Source organism: Condylura cristata, unplaced genomic scaffold (genome assembly GCF_000260355.1).
Source record: "Condylura cristata isolate star-nosed mole 26May11 unplaced genomic scaffold, ConCri1.0 scaffold00026, whole genome shotgun sequence".
Taxonomy (NCBI): Eukaryota; Metazoa; Chordata; class Mammalia; order Eulipotyphla; family Talpidae; genus Condylura; species Condylura cristata.
Genome location: NW_004567127.1, coordinates 4,938,763 through 4,955,776, shown reverse-complemented (window position 1 = coordinate 4,955,776; position 17,014 = coordinate 4,938,763). Strand labels below are relative to the sequence as shown.

Genomic DNA, 17,014 nt, shown 5'->3' with positions numbered 1-17,014 from the left:
AGGCTCGCCGCGCCGCGCAGCCCTCGCCGCCGCCCGGACCTCGTCTCCCTCTGCGGGCTGGGAACGCCCGTGCGAGTGGGAGGCTTGATCGAAATTTAAACGCGTCGGGAGTGGAGGCAGGAGTGGGGCGGAGCCGCGGCCTGGCGTCCCGGAGAGGAGCTGGGAGGCTCCGAGAGCTGGGAAAGCTGCTGCTCAGTTTTCTCACCCCTGACCAGGTGCTGGGCCCGCGCTCGGCCGGGTCCTGAGCTCGCGGGCTGCCGGGTAAGCTGTGAGCGTTTTATGCTGCTGATCATACAGCCGGGTGTGCGTTTTGCGAAACCCTTCTGATGGGCTGTGGTTGGGAAATGCAAAGATTTGCAGGCACATCTTCCAACAGCTAGAAGCTGTAACAGGTCTGGCGTTTGCACCGATCTGTTTATCAACTTTGCAGGGCTGCTGGAAAATATTCTAACTTGTGTCACCCGTCAACAATGCTTCACTAGCATTCTCCTTCCAGTGGGGGCTTGTTGGTTACCCAGGTCTTGGGCTCTTTAAGTGAGATGGCAGAAACTGTCTGAATCCGGGGAGTCGTAATTAGTCATTTTATGTAACCACTAATTAGAGTTTTTAGAGTTGAATTAAATCGATGTAATATGGTTGGGGCTTTGCTTTGTGGGAGGAAACTATTTTATTCTAAAGTTGACAGAAATAACACTTCTCTGGGCTTTTAGCAACCCTAAACTTTGGTGTCTGTTGGCATAATTAGTGCTAACATCTAGTGCGAACTTTTTCCTGTGACAGTGTGTGACTTGGCTGTGACTTAATTTGTGAGTGAAACAGGAGAATCACTTGGGGAATGGCAGATTTGTAAGGTCTGCTTGCTAAGACATTTTTATTGTCTCATGTATTTGAGCAGCAAGATTCAACCATCAAGCTTCCTTACCAAGAGCAATTCCACATAACCCTTGAGGAATAGTGTGGGGGGAGGGAGGTGCTTCTCCTGGGTATGTTTAATGGGCAGTTTCCACCTATGGGCTGTGAGGGGCTTAAGAGCTGAAAGTTTCCCAGATTCATTTTTCTGGACTCCCCACAATGTTTGAGACCCTGAGCCTGTGAATAGGAATTGAAATCGCAATATGTTGGTGAGTTTTATGTGTGTTGAGGCAATTGATGACTCCCCACTCCCCACCCTTCTCTGTAAATAAGCAAATTCTGGTAATCACTGCATTGCTCTAAATTTTCTGCAGCTAAGAGCAGGTTCTGGAATTCAAGCCCTGGCTTGAGCAGTTTATTAGGTGTGTGACTTGGTTGCCATAACTGTAGCATGAAGTTCATATTTTGTCTCTCTTATAAATAAGGCTTGATCTGAGGCTTGTGTATTGCCTGTAAAGGACTTAAAACTAAGTGCTTCCCACATAGTAAGGATTTGGTAACTATAAGCTATTAGATTGTGATCAGCATACTCTCTCTGAATGTGAACTACCTGTGGTCAGGGGCTGACTGGATGGGTTTGTGATTAGTACCCCATTTTCTAGAAGGTGGACAGGACAGGATTAAATGGAGCTGGGCCTGAACCGTGTCTCTCTCTGGCTTTGGTCTCCCCTGAAGCCTGATGGAAAGGTGGAGCTGTGTTTTGCTGCTCTGTATCGATCGGTCTTTCTGAATCTCACTGATTGGGAGCAGTCTTTAGGCACAGCACCACCGGCTTACCGAGGAGGTAGGGAGGTTAGTACTGTGAAAAGACCTAGCAGGGAACAGGGGTGACTTGAAAACAAATATACATCATAGAACCCCAGATGTGTTAGCCATTCACAGCTCTTCAGAAATCTATATGCAGCCGATGGAGGTGTTTCAGAGGTAATTAGTGACTCAGCCACAAACAGTTATTCTGGGAAGTTAAGTTCAAATCATTGGCAAGATGGGTAAAATGAGGTTGACATTTTCTCTCTCTGTGACTGGTGGCCCAGAGTCATTCAGTGATGAGAGCTCTGGGTTTGTCACAAATGCCCCAAGCCCGTGGGTTGCTGCAGCAGTCCCCTGGGTAATGTTTTGTGCTTTATCGGCCATATTTCAAAATGTTTTGCAGACCCTGCCTTCTGGTGAAGTTCTGCCAAACAAACCCACACTTTTCTCTGATAGTCACTTCTAATCCTAGCTCAATGAAAAGAATAGAGTGAAGCCACAACATTTTCTGGCCATGGTTAATCCCATTCATCAGAGGTAGACGAGACCTGAAAAAATGACATAAATTTGGACCCTCCCTGGTGATGCAGCGGGTTAAAGCTCAGCACCGCAAAGCTGGCCACAGCCACTTTAGCTCAAGTTCGATCCCTGGACAGGGAGGGACCCACATAGCTTAGCAAACCTCTCGTGACCTGTCCGCTGCTCCCCTCAGCAGTGTACTTCATCAGTCGGCCTGTCCTGCTCCTCACTCTGTCTCTGGTGAATCCTCTCACCGCCCCTGCACCTCTGACCTGTACCCCAGTTCTTTATGCATAAACAAATAGATCATTAAAAAATGATATAAATTCAGTGAAGATGGTATATAAGTCGTGTGCCTTATTAAGTCGTTCTTCCTCCTTTTATTAAGTAACAAAATGGCTAAGAGTTGGTGAGTGTTCATCATTTGCTAATCGCTGTTCTAAATGATTCTGAGTTACCGCATTTCATAACCATCATATGCCTATGAAGAAAAAACAGTTTTATTGTAACACTTAGGGAAACAGGCACAGAAAGGTGACCACTTGATCTGTGTTCACACAGCTGGTAAGGCTGGAGCTGGGATTTGAGCAGTGCATGTCACACCGGGGTCTGTGTTCATTGCTTTCCTTTGTGGAAGAAAAGGTGACTCGAAAGAAAGTTATCCAGTTATCATTTTCTAGTGGCGTGCCATATAATTAAATATGGGTACCTTGAGAAAAATGTTAGCTTCATAACACAATAAAAATAATAATTAATGCAGTCCACCCTGTAGAATTACAGTATGATAAAAATCAAGTATGCGGGTAACGTACATGGTACACGTCCGCCAGTGGCACCAGAAGCTTCTTTCCCTGGGAAATAACCTCCACTAGCGAGGGTGCAGATGACTTTAATTCCATGTGTAGGTCTCTACACCTCGCAAGGCAGCTTTCTCCCCTTTAAACCCGAGTCCTCTTAATTGCTTAATAGCTCTAGGCAGAGTTGTTGATAATTTTATAATTTCCTTTTCAGCAAGGTTAGCTTCTGTTTACCACTGTCATTACCAAACCATATTATTTCCCTTATATGATTTTCTCAACATGGTGTTTTCCTTTCAAGTCGCAGCCAGGTACTTCTGTGTGTGAACCTGACTTCAGCTCACTCATCTCCACTTTGTTTTTAACAGAGGGTCGTGAAGGGCTGTTTTTTTCCTGCTAGGTTTTGTTGAACGTTCCAGAGTGGTAGGAGCTGCGGGTGCCGGGGTTCTCCTCCAGCTCCACCCAAGCGTCCCTGTCCTCCAGCAGGACAGGCGTGGTGCTGGTCAGTGCTCTGGGCAGTGACTGAAATAGGCTGTGCTGGCTTTTACTATAGACCCTGCCCCTGAGTGTGATTTGGGGGAGTGGCGGGGGGCTGAACTCCCTTTTCTTTTCATTGAAGCCCAAGACTTAAACTAGACCATCTCTAAGGCTTTTTCCACAGTGGACTTCATGTCTGGAGGCCTGCCAAAACATTTCATTCATTCATTCATGCATGCATGCATGCATGCATTTCACTTGTTCATTTGTTGCTGAGTCCCCACTAAGTTCTAGGGGTGGGGAGACAGTAAGGAAGGAGGTCCCTGCCCTCAGGGAGCTTCCCATCTGTCTGCTCAGCAGCCAGACGTTAAGTAAACATATCATTGGGGCTGACATCAAAGTGTGGGGTGCTGTGAAAAGGCTTCATTGAAATAAGCCAGAAAGAGAAAGAAAAATACTGCATGGCTTCGCTCATAGCAGGAGTGGAAGAAACCGGGGAGAGGAGGGGGTGGGAGGGGGAAAGCAATTGTAATAAGGAAAAAAACGAAAAACAACAAACAACTATACACCAGAGACATTTTATGGGGGTGGAGTGGGGAATGGGGTGGGAAAGGTGCAGGGACTGTGGTGAATTGGTAGTGGAAGCCCACGGAGATTACAACTGAGATGGAAAAAGGCACAAAATGAATAATGATGTAAAAATAAATTAAAAAAAAAAGATATCATCGAGGATAAGAAATGGTTTTTAAATGAGAGGGGTGAATAGGAATCGGGCGAAACGGCGTGAAAAGCGTGACCGCAGCAGGAACCCCGGGCCAGGCTGCGGAGAGCTGCTGTCTCTGTGGACTGCAAGCTGGGGGGTGGGCAGGGCCTTGCAGACCAAAGGAGATTTTTGCATCTTATTTGAGGAGCCCTGCGACACTGCGGGGAACTGTAAGTAGGGCGTGATGTCCACCTGTGCCCTGAGAGGTCACTGGCTGCTAGAGGGACAGTTCCAGATTCCAGATCCATGTTTACACCTTCTGCTCTGTCCCATTCAGGCCAGCCCTGGCCCACAGTTTATTACCCAGGGAACCTGATTCCTTTTCATTACTTTATTATCTTTCTGATAAGGCATTCCCCTGGCTTATCTGCTAATTTCTTGTGCAAATAGGGGAACTGTCTCATAAATAAGTCCCTGTAGCGATAAGCTTTGGGATGTGTTTTTCTGTTCACCGTGTGTAAGCTCTTACCTGCTCTTTTTCAGGGATTGAACCCAGGCTGCAGTGCTGAGACTTAACCCCTTGCGCCACCAGGGAGGCCCCATTACCCTCTCTTACAATGAGTTCATTCTGGATTTTGTGAATTTGCCTCCTCTTGCTTCTTAATCCTCACTCAGATCTCAGACAAGATTGGTAGATATGACAGAAGCAGGGTGACTTAGAAGGCCTGTGCTGGGCGAGCACACTGCAGGCTTAGTAACCCTTTAGCCCTGTGTCCAGGAAGCCTGGAGGGAGTGGGGGACGTGCTGAACACAGAGAGCGCTTAGGTGATGTCGGATGTGTGGGCTGAAGGGAGGAGAGTATCAAAAATGGCACAGAGCTGGAGCTAGAGGATTGAGCAGTGGATTGGGTCACGCTAGCAGACCACAGTGGAAGGGAGATTCCAGTTGTGGGGGTGCTGTGGATCCCAAGCCAAGAAGCAGCATCTGCATAGGAAATGAGCTGTGGAATTGTTTCAGGAAGTAATTGTGGCGTCTTACAATGTCCAGTGTCTGGGTGCTGGGTAAAGCAGAGCTCCTGTCTCCAGGGAGCTTACAGTTTGGCCCATCTGGAGGGATGGTAGGTTCTGAGTGTGAAGGGAGCTCTGTGGCAGGGAGAGGGTGTGGTGGGACGGGGCAGGGCCCCCAGAGGGGATGACCGGAGCGGCAGCTGAGGGGCTGTGCAGGGCAGGCTGTGCATGCAGCGCTGAGGCTTGGCTCTGTCAGGAAGGCGCTTGGGGCTGCTCACTCAGTCCGGAGGTGGGCGAATGAAGCCTGGGCTGAGGCCTCGCCCTCCTGCTCCCATGGGAGACGCGGCCTGCATAGTCTCTGGCCAGCTGGGGGCTGTCTTAGGATAGAATCCTATCGGGGTGATACTTGAGAGGCAGGTTAGTAACAGGTTCAGACTGCCCCTTTTAGGGCCCACGTAGCCCAGCGCAGGGGGGAGCAGCTGGACAAGGGTGACCGGCAGGGTTTGCAAAGCCACCCCCAAAGGGCGCTTTGGAGCCCATGATTTCCTGCAGGGACGTGCCCAGAGTTGCCCTAATGGGTGGTGGAGGTTTTCATGAGCGCTGTGGATGACTTCCTCTCGCGGGGGGTGGGGGGATGGGGGGGAATGAAATTCTGGGGCAATGGGGGTGGGGGGCGATTTCCACAGGAGCCCCCTCACAGCAGCCCCCGGGGGACGTCTCATCAAATGGCTCATTTAACGGGGAGAAACAAGCTCAGAGGGCCGAGGCCCCTTGTCACAGCTCTGCAGGGTGGCGTCCCCTCCCGAATAGGGTCAGTCCAGGTCAGGGGCCCGGCCCCTATCTCCAGAGCTGATGGATATGGGGAGCTGGCTGGAAGTGACGATGGGAAGGGGAATCATCACAGCTTGGAAGGCAGAAAAGATTGGAAACTTGGGGTCAGTTTTGAATCTGCCAGAGGTGCCGGGTGACGCGAGGAGGCCCCACACTGAGGGGCGAGCGCGAAGTCTCTGGGACAGTGGAGAGGGTCTGGAGTAGGTGGGCGGTGTCTGTTTGCTTTCGCATTGAATCTGTGCTGGAAGCCACGAAACAGGCTCCCTCGTTCCATTTTACCGATGAGAAAATGGGCTCTGGGACCTGCCTTTCCGGGTTGACTGCTAGTTAGCAAGCTGTGGGCGGAGAGGAGAGCCCAGGGCTGAGGGATGTGGGGAGCCCAGAGCTGATGGATGTGGGGAGCCCAGAGCTGAGGGCTGTGGGGAGCCCAGAGCTGATGGATATGGGGAGCCCAGGCTGATGGCTGTGGGGAGCCGAGGAATGAGGGCTATGGGGAGCCCAGGGCTGAGGGATGTGGGGCGCACCACCTGCTCCTCTCTGAGCTTTGCTCTTCGCTGAGATCCCAGGAGGCAGGTCCTCCGTGTCGGAGTCAGGCCCCAGGGGACCCTGGAGATGACTCCCCTTTATCTAGCGCAACCAGGGCCGCTGCTGGCAGCTTTCATGGTTGCTAAGTTATTTGTTGTTCACATTTTACAAATGTGGGTCCAGAGCGGCTTTATCGTTTGGCCGAGACCACAGTAAACCCTGGGGTTTTGAGGACGGCAGCTGGAGCACAGAGGGGAGACTGAGGCCTGCGACAGCAAGTGGCTAATCCCAGGCTGTTGTGGACAGTGGATGGCTGCCTGTACCGCCCTGTCTCCCTGTGTTCACCTCGAGCTCTTGCTGGCAGAGGAGAATGAAACGCTGCGTGGTGACCTCCAGGGTGGGGGGAGGAGGCTACCCAGGGCAGGGCCTTGAAAGTGAAAGTGCTTCACCTGGCCCCACCTGGGCGAGTGGATGGCCAGGGCACACCTGCCTCCGTTGGCCTGGAGGCCGGGCTGTGCTGGTGTGTGATGCGTCAGGGCTCTGAGCACATGGCATTGACCGCCTTGGGTGTGGGTGGGGTTTTCCAAAAGGCTCCCATTACTTTCTGCATTTCCAGGTACTGCGCTTACAGTCATAAGAATTGGGAGAACAGGTGTCAGCTAGGCACAAGCCAAGGCCTGGTCTGATTTTCCCCAGGTTTGCAGGGCCTTGCTGGGGTGCAGGGGACTTGCCGCCCTTGCAGGGGTCGGGGGCCCCTGGTTTACCTCACGCTTACCTCAGCACATCTGTTTGCTGTCTGAGCTCCGGGGTTTGGGCAGAGGCCGGCTCTGGCTGGGCAGGGGTGTGGGAACTTGTGGATCTCAGCTTTCTAAAAGTAAAGGTGTAGCTCAGGATGGAGGGCTGTCCTTGGAAATGTTTCCAGTTTTTTATTGCAAAGCATTATCTAATGAAAATGTACCCCTACAGCTAATAAATCACCTGCTGTCGTGTTCTCATGTGTCTTCTCAGCCCTGTTCTTACGCAAGCGATTTATGTGATTGTCGCTGTGACAGACTCAGTTTATATCCAGAATCCTGTAACTACCTTTTCAAATTTACCACTCTGCAATGTTTCATTCTACATACTTAGCACCATAAACAACTCTTATGATATTTCTTTGAGTGGATGAGATGATTTTTCCTTACCTGTCCCTCTGTTGTATTTTTTTAATATATATTTCAATTGTTTCTAGTTTTTCACTATTATCAACAATGTAGTGATAATGGTTTTTTGTGTGTTTGTTTTAAAAGAAATTAGTTCCCTAGGGAAGATTGTTCAGGAGTTTGGTTCCTGATTTATAGAGACTGAGAACTTTTGAACTGGCTTCTGGAAACTATGAGCGAAATTCTTAAAAGTTCCTTCCCTGGGTATTGTTTTGGAGGAGGCTGGCTGGCACTGGGGGGCTGGGTGCTGAGTCCCAGCCTAGACCCTGCAGGGGAGACCCAGGAGGAAACGCCAGGCTGGGTTGGGTTTTCCTAGCTGTGCTGGGTGTTGGTTCCCCCCCACCTGCTGGCCCAGCCCCCCGCACCCCTCCCTTGCCTGGACCCCTGGGGAAGCTTCCGAGTGGTGCATTCAGTTACCAGATGCTTCCAGGCTCTCTTCCCAGACAGGAGCTGGCTCTTTCAACTTCCAGCCCCTTTTAGGTAAGCTTTGAAAGTTGGCATTTTTCTCTTCCCTTATTGCAGAACTTGTTCGTGTTGAAGAGTGGCCCCTGAAGTCCGAGGCTTTAGGAGTCTGGAGATATAGGGGCCGCCACCTCTAAGGAGACTCGATACCTGCCCCTTCATCTCGAGCAAGCTCCACATTGCTATGGATACCGAATCCACATATTCTGGATATTCTTACTACTCAAGCCATTCGAAAAAATCTCACAGACAAGGGTAAGTGAACCTTGAACCGCTTTTCCTTTCAGGAACCCTGCAGGTGGGTGGGGCTTTCAGGCCCCCCCACCGCCCCCCCAGTTGTGGGGCCCTTGAGTTTGCTGGTGCGTGAGAAGTAGAGCCGAGAGCGTTTAACTTGCGTGGGGGTAACTACGCCGCCAGTTTATGTTTTATAGCTGCTATTACAGTTGATGACCTTAATTTCTCACAATTGATTTTAAATTAAAGTTTCCCCCTGCAGTGGCAATGTCTTTCATTTCCAAGCACTTCTCCTAGATGACAATTCTCCCAAAGCTTTCCTAAGAATGTAAATGAAAGTTTTGCAGGAAGTGTTAATTTGTTACTTTTCCTCCCCAAGCTGCTGACTCATGGTCCATTATGCGGTTGCTGTGAGGCTCATACACTGAAGGGCGGGATGGGTCTGGCACCTTCTTCCTTTCTGACTGGCTTCCCAGGGCTCAGGCCTGGGTTTTGAAAATGCGGTCCTGGGAGGTGGGGACCAAATTCCTCCGCCTCTGTGCAAAAGGAGCAGGTCTGCCTGACTTCTCAGAGCCTGTCGCACCACAGGCCCGCAGAACGTTCCACGAGCAGAGAAGGTGGGGAACAAGGTCAGCCCCGCCACGGTCCGTACGGCTGCTGTCTGTATTCTCTCTCTGTATTTGCCGTGTTGTAATACTGCGAAGTTGCTGCTTCCTGGAGACCCCTCCTCTGTGAAAGGATTCAGCAGAAGTCACTTTAAGGGTCGCTGGAGGGATCAATGAGATGCTGCTCTTCAAGCACTTGACACAGCCTGTGCGGGGTGTCCTAACCAGTGGCATTTCAGCACCATGTTCAAAGGCCCAGTGGCCTGGTCCCAAAGGCCCTTCCAACGCCCCCCCACCCCCCACCCCCCCCCCGCCCCGGGTTGGGACAGGCTTGGTGGTGCTGTTACCGAGCCCTGTGGTGTCACAGAGTAGCTCGGTGCAAAGTGGGAACAGCCCTAGGTTGTGCAGCCTCGCTGCTTGGGGGTTGTGACCCCACGGAGGCTCACAGGCAGAGGAGGCCTGGACAGGTATCCCCTGAGCCAGGAGGAGCGGTCATGTATGGGGCCGGCGCTCGGCCCATACAGAGATGCACGGAAACGGTATCTTCATCTTTCTGTCCTCATTTTACAAGTGAGTATTGTGCAATTAAAAATATGCATGGAGTAAAGGTGTCAAGGTAAGGTTTTCAAAGATCGGCTGGTGACGGCTAGTGATGAGAGAAAATATTATCCAAACCCAGATACCAAACCTAAACCCTGGCTTAGTTATAAATCCTCTGATAAGGCGAATAGTCATTTGACGCTGCCTGTCCTACAGGATGACTGGGGGGGTGAGTGTTTTTTAACTTATATTTTATAAATTTTCATCTATTTCTCTTACAGTGATAAGCTCTGGGAAGAGGTGTAAGTTAGTTTGTGCCAGAGAGAGCTTTTCTGGTCTGCAAAGGAAACAGGAAGGAATAGCTGGGAGTAGGGTGGGGTGGGGTGGGGTGGGGGTGGGGTTGCTGCAGGGCCCAGAGCCTGGGAAAGCCAGAACCCGGCTGGTGATGAAACATCTTCATGAACCACAGCCAGCGGGTAAACAGATCAGATTAGTTATCAATACCAGAAATAGCTGCTTTAAAATATCAAGTCTTTGGACCTAGCTGAAAAAAGTAATTCCCCTGTCTGCATGCCAGACCTCCCTTTCCCATGAAAGGGAAGGAGAATTAGGGGTGTCATGTGCTTGCCAGTGGCAGTGTTCTGGTTGAGACATCTCTGGCCTCTGCCTTTACCTGGCCCCGACGGCCAGGCTTCAGGCCCGTGGCTCTGGCAGCTGTTCCTGTGGGCTGCCCAGGCCCCAGAGCTTAAGCACTATCACCTGCTGTTAAAAAAGCGGGCAGACCTCTTAGTGCCCTCAGGACCCCCGTGGGCCCTGTGGGAGTATGTGACTAACACGATGTGCACTGGTTTTCAGTAAATTATTGGACTGTCCCCGTGGGCCTGCTCAGAAAGCGCTGAGTGAGACGTGGTCTTTCTGGAAGCTCTTTAGAAAAACTGACAAGTTTGTGGGGAGGCCGAGGGCCCTGGGTGGGGCTGGCACTGGGAGCCAGCTGAGGGGTCCAGGTGGAGCTCCCGGGGTGATCAGCGGCAGTAATTCCCCCCTCAGGCATGTGCACAGCCTCGACCAGCCGGGAGCTGTCTCGCCCAGGAGTGTCCCTGCAAAGGCCACTTGCTCATTGATTTGTTATGGACTTGGGTGGAAAAGCAGGAAAGGGCAGGGACCTGATTCTGTGATCATTTTAGTAGAGGTCAAGCTGAGAAAGGAGTCATCAGGCACCCCAAACTTGCCGTGCCAAGGGCTGCGTGGCGTCTCTGGAGGACTGGGTGGGATCCAAGCAGGTGACAAGCGACTCTGCTAGCTAAGAGGTTCGTGGTCTGGTTTTGTGATGTCGGCCGTGCCCAGGGGGTGTCCAGTTACCTGGCTGGGAAGGTGGTGTGGACCCTGCCAGTCTCGCCTAACCTTGGGTGCAGGCCATCCCCTGCGTTAATGCCACCTCTGCCAGCGAGGGGCGTGAGTACGTGGGTTGTCTGCAGGCCCTCGCCTTCGCCTGGTCCTCACCGCATTCCCAGGACTCTGGTGGACGGTGCCCCCCGTCCTACAGTCCTACAGGTGACACAACCTCGGTGCAGACTGAACCAAGGCTAGCAGGTGCCCTGGCAGGGTTCAGCCCCACTTGGTCCTGGGAAGCCCAGGCGTCTCCCCATGTGGCCGCTGTCATGCCTTGTCCCGGAGAGGGCTGCCTGGGGGAGGGGGGGGGGGTTGGGCTTTTGTCCCCAGGCTGCTCGGTCCGTTTGCACGACACCAGCGTCCCACCCCAGTCACTGGCTGCGAGGAAGCAGCCAAGCCCCAGCAGCCGATGGAGAGAAAGGACAGGTAGTGGGTGGTGGTGGAGAAGGAAAGGGAGGGGTAACCGGTGGGGCCGGCTTCCCCGAATAGAACAGACAAACAACAGAGACAGCGCTGAATAATCTTCCCAGGAAATGCCGATTGTAAGTGGGCGCGTTATGGGATTGGACAGGGATTCCGGCTGGAAGGGAGAGGGGCTTGCGGCCGCCCCCCGGGCTCAGCCCCAGATCCTCGCAGTCGATGTCTGCACACACTCGCAGGTACAGACACATGCTCGGGCCTCCTGCGTGCTTCTGCTTGCTCGGCCCGCCCTCGCGAGCGCACACACGCACACGTCCACCGTCTCCCTGCACAGCCGATGTGTGGAAGCGGGCACACCTGCCAGCAGAGCACACGGGTGCCCCGACCCCTTCTGCAGGGTCGGCACACACGGAGCGCGTCCCTGCAGCACTGGGGCCGACTCCCCAGTCGCCTGCGTTCGTATGTTCAGACGTGAACTGCTTCTTCATCCCTGGGGACCCTCTCTCAGGGCCCACCTGGCAGCCACACGCTCTCCCTGGAGTTTGAGCCTCTGAAGCCTCGGGGGTGGTGTCGGGTCTCGGGGGCCCCCGGCTCTCTGCTCTGCAAACTGAAAGCATGACCGGCCGTGTTTTTATTGGGCTTCACCATTGAATTCTGGCTCAGAGACGGCTTCAAGCTGTAATTCAGGAGCGGTGATTGTCAGAAAAGCCGTATGACAGGTCTTGCTCCTGACAGCAGGCCCAGCACAAGGTGCAGGACGCGCTGCTCGTAAAGAAGCCGCCATCCTTTGCAGCGTGGGCAGCTGCGTGTCTCGCTCACGCCGTGGCTGCAGGGCTGTTCCGGGCATCTCACAAACCGGCAGGAGTTGGGCAGCCACTCCAGCCCCAAGCATCACCCCCCCGGCCCCCCCAGAGGTCATCAGGCAACCCTGGGGTATGTTTCTGGTTTCTGGACCACCTGCATCCCAGGCACCTGGGAGCTGGTGGAAAATGTGGATCCTGGGGCCCCCCGCCAGACAGCCTCTCCGGAGGGGAGGCCTGAGACTCTGCCCTCACATCCACGCCGGCTTTCTGTTCCTCAGGTTTGAGAAGCCCTGGCTTGGGGTTCCTGACTGGGGGGGCAGGAAGCTCCCTGGGATGATCTTCGTGGGCTTCTTCGTGGCTTTGTCAAGGGCATCACGAGGGAGTCACCAGGAAGACGCGCTTTGGGGTTCTGGGTGCTTTTAGAGCCAGGACCCCCGACTGGCCCTCAGGAGACAGTTTCCTGTTCTGGGTGGTTCCCCGACCCGCTCTCTGCCCCGGGGTGTGCAGGCGGGGGTGGGCACTCGGTCAGACTTGATGTCCAGTGGAATTTGTGCTGTCACAGGATGCAGCCTGTGGGGCTGTGAGGAGAGATGGGCTGGGAGCACGTGACAGGGCAGAGGGCAGAGGCAGTGACAGATGTGAGCGCAGTCGGGGAAGTGGGGGTTCCTCCCCCTGGCCGGAGGGGCTCTGGGCAGCGGAGACGCCAGCCAAGACAGAAGCAGCCCCACGGCAGCCTGGCCGGACGCGTGGGCTCCCTGCATTGATCACAGCTCGCGCCATGTCCTTTTTCAGGGACTGTCCTTGGCAGCCAGAGCACCAGCTGCCCAAGACCACGTTCAGTGGCGACTCCTGGCATTTAAAGGCCTGGTTGCTGGCTCTCGTGGCTCTCGTGGAGGGGTGAGGAGGAGCAGGGGGCTAATTTATGCTCCGCAGCCACCAGGGGCACCAGTGTTGTCTGGCAGGTGTGACTGGAGGCCTTGGGCACAGCCGTGGGCTCCGGCCCTGCCCTGCCGCTCCCTGAGTCTCAGTGTCCCCTGTAGCCTGGGACAGTGACGGCCACCTCACAGGGCTGTGGGTGCCATTCATGCAGCAAGCACGTCATTCGGGCTTGATGCACTGTGTGACCGGGACTGACAGATACGGCTCTGGGCAGAGGACTCTCTTGGCTGTTTCCCTCATCGTCTGCTTAAACACGGCTCCTTAGTTGACCAGAACTCACCCGTTGTTCAGCTGTGAGTCAGGACTCGATTGTCAGGCTAAATTGCAGGCCAGTATTGGGGGGCCTTCCCTGAAAGAGTCTCTGGGGCTCCAGAAGCCTCCCTACTTTTTGAGGAACCAGCCAGAGCTTCTCCTGGGAAGGTGTTGAGAAGCTTGAATGAAGTTTGACCGCAGGAAATGTGGGAGTGGTTTTGTGAGCTAAGTGGTAGGTCAACAGGCTGCCTGGGGGGAGGGGCGCAGTGCTAGTCCCATCTCCGGGCTCCAGCCACATGCTCTGCTCCCCCCAGCCCACCCACGGCTGCCCTGGCCGATCGGATGGCGGCACCACGGCTCAGCCCTGATGCACCCCCAGGCCTCACTCAGCATCTGTGCAGTGCCTTTTTCTAAGGAGGAAACTGAGCTTTCCAGAGGTCTTGGCTGACTTGTGGAGGGAGAAGCACGTTTAGAGGGAACAGAACCGAGATCCTCTGTCTGCCACCAGTCTGTGTGCCCGGAGTCGATGGAGCTGGGATAAGGGCAGGCAAGTGGCTGGAGGAGCCGGGCTGATGTCCAGGCAGCCGGTGGGCCAGCAGGCTCAGGACACTTGTCCCGACCACTCAGGGGGCCCCTTGGTGGCTCCCCCCTCCCCCCCACTGTCCACAGCTGGGATGGGCGTGTTCTGCTGCCCTAAGCACTTCCCCTCCAGGCGGTGACCGCTGAGCTTTGCACAGGACAGATTCCTTTGGTGAAGTCAGGACTGACCCGCAGCGCAGCGGGGAGTTCTCACATTCACTCTGGAAGACCACCCAGGGGGTCCGCGGCAAAACTGGCCGCTTTCCTTCGGAGGCCTGAAAGCACCACACCTCACACAACACTCCAGGCGCTCTGTGGAGGGGTTTGTTCGTTTCTGTGGGAGTCTTTGAATTCAGCTAGAGCCTATGGGAGAGATTTTTGTTCTGAATTTGTAGGGGTGAGAAATGAAGGACTCTGTTCTGGTTTTGAATTTCCTTTCTTCTCTTCTTATCCAAAGGTGTAGGGTGACAGTGTGTCCCAGATTTTTTTTTTTTTTTTGATAGACCAAAGCTTAAAATATGTTGCTCTGTTGTCCCAACTGAACAAGTCCTAGAAAATACATTTTGGCAAATTACTACCACAGCAAGTCAGGCATCCGACCATAAAATGATCTGCTTTCCTGCAGCTATCCTGAAGTTCAAAGTTTTAGGCCTTGAAAAAAAAGAGTAGGATCACTGTTAAGAGAGGCCTGGCTCTTTCTGTCTTCCAGTTGCAGAAAGGGAAGTAAGGGGTGATTACCAAGGAGGGAATAAGGATCAGCCTGCCCCTTGTAGCGGGCTGGTGACAGGTTGGCATTGAGTGTGTGTGTGTGTGTGTGTGTGTGTGTTTATCCTATAATCAAAGTGAAACCTCTGACATTTTGAGAGCATTTGTCCCTTTTTCATGGCATGGACATACTAGCTGATTATGTTGTTTTTTTTTTTCCCCCCAGGGAAAGAAATAGAGAGAGACACAAAGCACCACGAAATAAAGATAGCAGAGGGTCAGAAAAGTCTGTCACCATCCAGGCTCCCACTGGAGAGTCTCTGCTGGCACATGACTCCGCCCGGACAGAGGAGGTTCAGGTAAGGCTCACAGTGGGCTGTCAGCTCACCGCCCCCGCATCAGGGTTTTCTTGGCACATGTTTTTCTAAGTCTTATTGCAGTAAGTTCTCCTGGGGTTTAATATTTGTTTTTCCAGCATGCTCATTAGTTTATCTATGTCCTGTGGTTCCTGATGGGTTGGGGGACAGCCTGGCCTGCTGTTGGCTGAATGGCAGCTGCTTCTGAGTGTGAACGGGTGGCCTGCTTTGAAGGGCATTGCAGACCGCCAGGTTGACGACAGCGCAGAGAAGGGAGAAGTTAGAGGCAGCAGTCTCTGGAGGGTCATTCCGAAGTGGAGGAGACTCCCTCTGCAGAAACCCTGAGCAGGTTGGGAAGAAGAGCCAGGTGCTTAGGACAGACACCTGAGCAGATCCCCACAGACAAGCCCGAGGAGCTCGGGACTGAGCAGCCATTGGAGTGGCGCCGCGTGTGTGGGGACACCCCATGGAGGGGCGCTGGAGTCTGCTTATCCGGGGACGCGTTTCCTCTGGTTGCTGTTCAGGAAGGGAGCAACCGGGTTTTTCTGGGTCCTGCAATGTTTAAAGAAGCTGGAAATTAGGATTTTATGTGAATCACCGCATTTTTAGAGATTGGTGATTTGTTAACTAAAAAAAAGGTTTAGGTTTTCTATGTGTCCCAAATGTCGGGGGCCCATCTGATTTACATAAATGCCCAAGTGATACGCAAACCATGTTTGCACACTCCCCACAGCGCTGGACACACATGCGTGCCCAGCCTGGTGTCCAAATAAACAGACTCATCACACACAGCAGAGACCTAGGGCAGGTGAGCACTGGTCTGTGTGCACCTGTGAGCACTCAGGGGCTCTGTTGATAAACTGACACGCTCTGACATAGGAGTTTCTCAGAGACCTCAGAGCCTGGAGCCCAGAGCTGCAGCTCTGGATCGACGTGGGGTTTGTTCAGTGGCCAGTGAATAATGCTGGTGTTTGCTGCACCCCTGTTTAGCTCCGGGAGGACCAGTGTGGGGAGGGACCGGTCCTGAAGTTGGACCACCTTGAAGAGCTGCCCGGCAGTTTCCTTGTAGCTGTGCATTCACTGGTCCTTCTGGGCCCACTGCATCACAGCTTCTGTCCATCTTGTGGCTCCCTGGGAAGGGAGGGAAGGTGTGAGGTGTGGGTGTCTACGCAAGGATGACGGAGTGGGAGAAGCATGGCAGTAGAGTCCACCTCGGTCCTGTGGGGCTGTGGGAAGTCACCGCCTTTGGGGGCCGTGGTTGGTTTCTCCACTGACAGGCTAGGGGGCTGGGCTCAAGGCCCTCAAATCCTCTCTCTTCTAAGAACTTCAAGCTTGAGATGACCTTTGGACAGCTGCACTTGTTACCCAGAGATTGGCACGCACTCTTAATATGGACAGAGGATTTAGTTAACAGCTCTTTGGTAGGAAAAGGGACAAGCAGCTAAATAAATGATTGTGGGTGGTCAGCAAAAGGCTGACGAGTCACTTGGAATAATTATTTCAGTGTTGATCATCAAGTGAGTATCAAGCCCGATAGTGAACATGGAATCCGGTATGTGCCATCACTGAGAGGTTTACAAGGAGATTATTTTTGTCACCTGTAAACTCACTGTACATTAAAGCACGTTGTGTATCTTTGAATCTGTGTCTACTTTTTCCTATAACGCTTTTTTACTCTTTTTTAAAAATTGAAGTAAATTTTTGCACAGAAAGGTGAAAAGATTTTGAATGTAAAGTTTGATGACTTTTCGCAACTGAACATACCTATATAATCCACATTCCTGTCAAGGTATAGATTTCTGTCGATTTCTGTCTCTCTAGAAGGTTCTCATTTCTTCCCAGCCAATTGCTGTCTCTGGCCCCCACCTCGCAAGGCAAGCACTGTTTTGATTTCTATTACTTAGTTTAATTTTGCTTCTTTTATAGTGTGATATAATTGGAGTCGTGTGTGTGTATGTGTATATACACACACATACATGCACACACACACACACACACACACACACA

The 17,014-nt window shown here is 52.8% G+C and overlaps 1 protein-coding gene across 1 annotated transcript in view; it reads left to right on the top strand.

Moving 5' to 3' along the window:
- The first annotated feature begins 224 nt into the window (after nt 1-224).
- Nucleotides 225-17,014, top strand: part of VANGL1 (VANGL planar cell polarity protein 1) — a 41,953-nt gene continuing 25,163 nt past the window's right edge. The window contains exons 1-3 of the mRNA XM_004689608.2: nt 225-261; nt 8,246-8,440; nt 14,878-15,010. Coding sequence (XP_004689665.1) covers nt 8,370-8,440; nt 14,878-15,010 — 204 coding nt within the window. The 5' untranslated portion in view covers nt 225-261; nt 8,246-8,369. The remainder of the gene's footprint in view (nt 262-8,245; nt 8,441-14,877; nt 15,011-17,014) is intronic.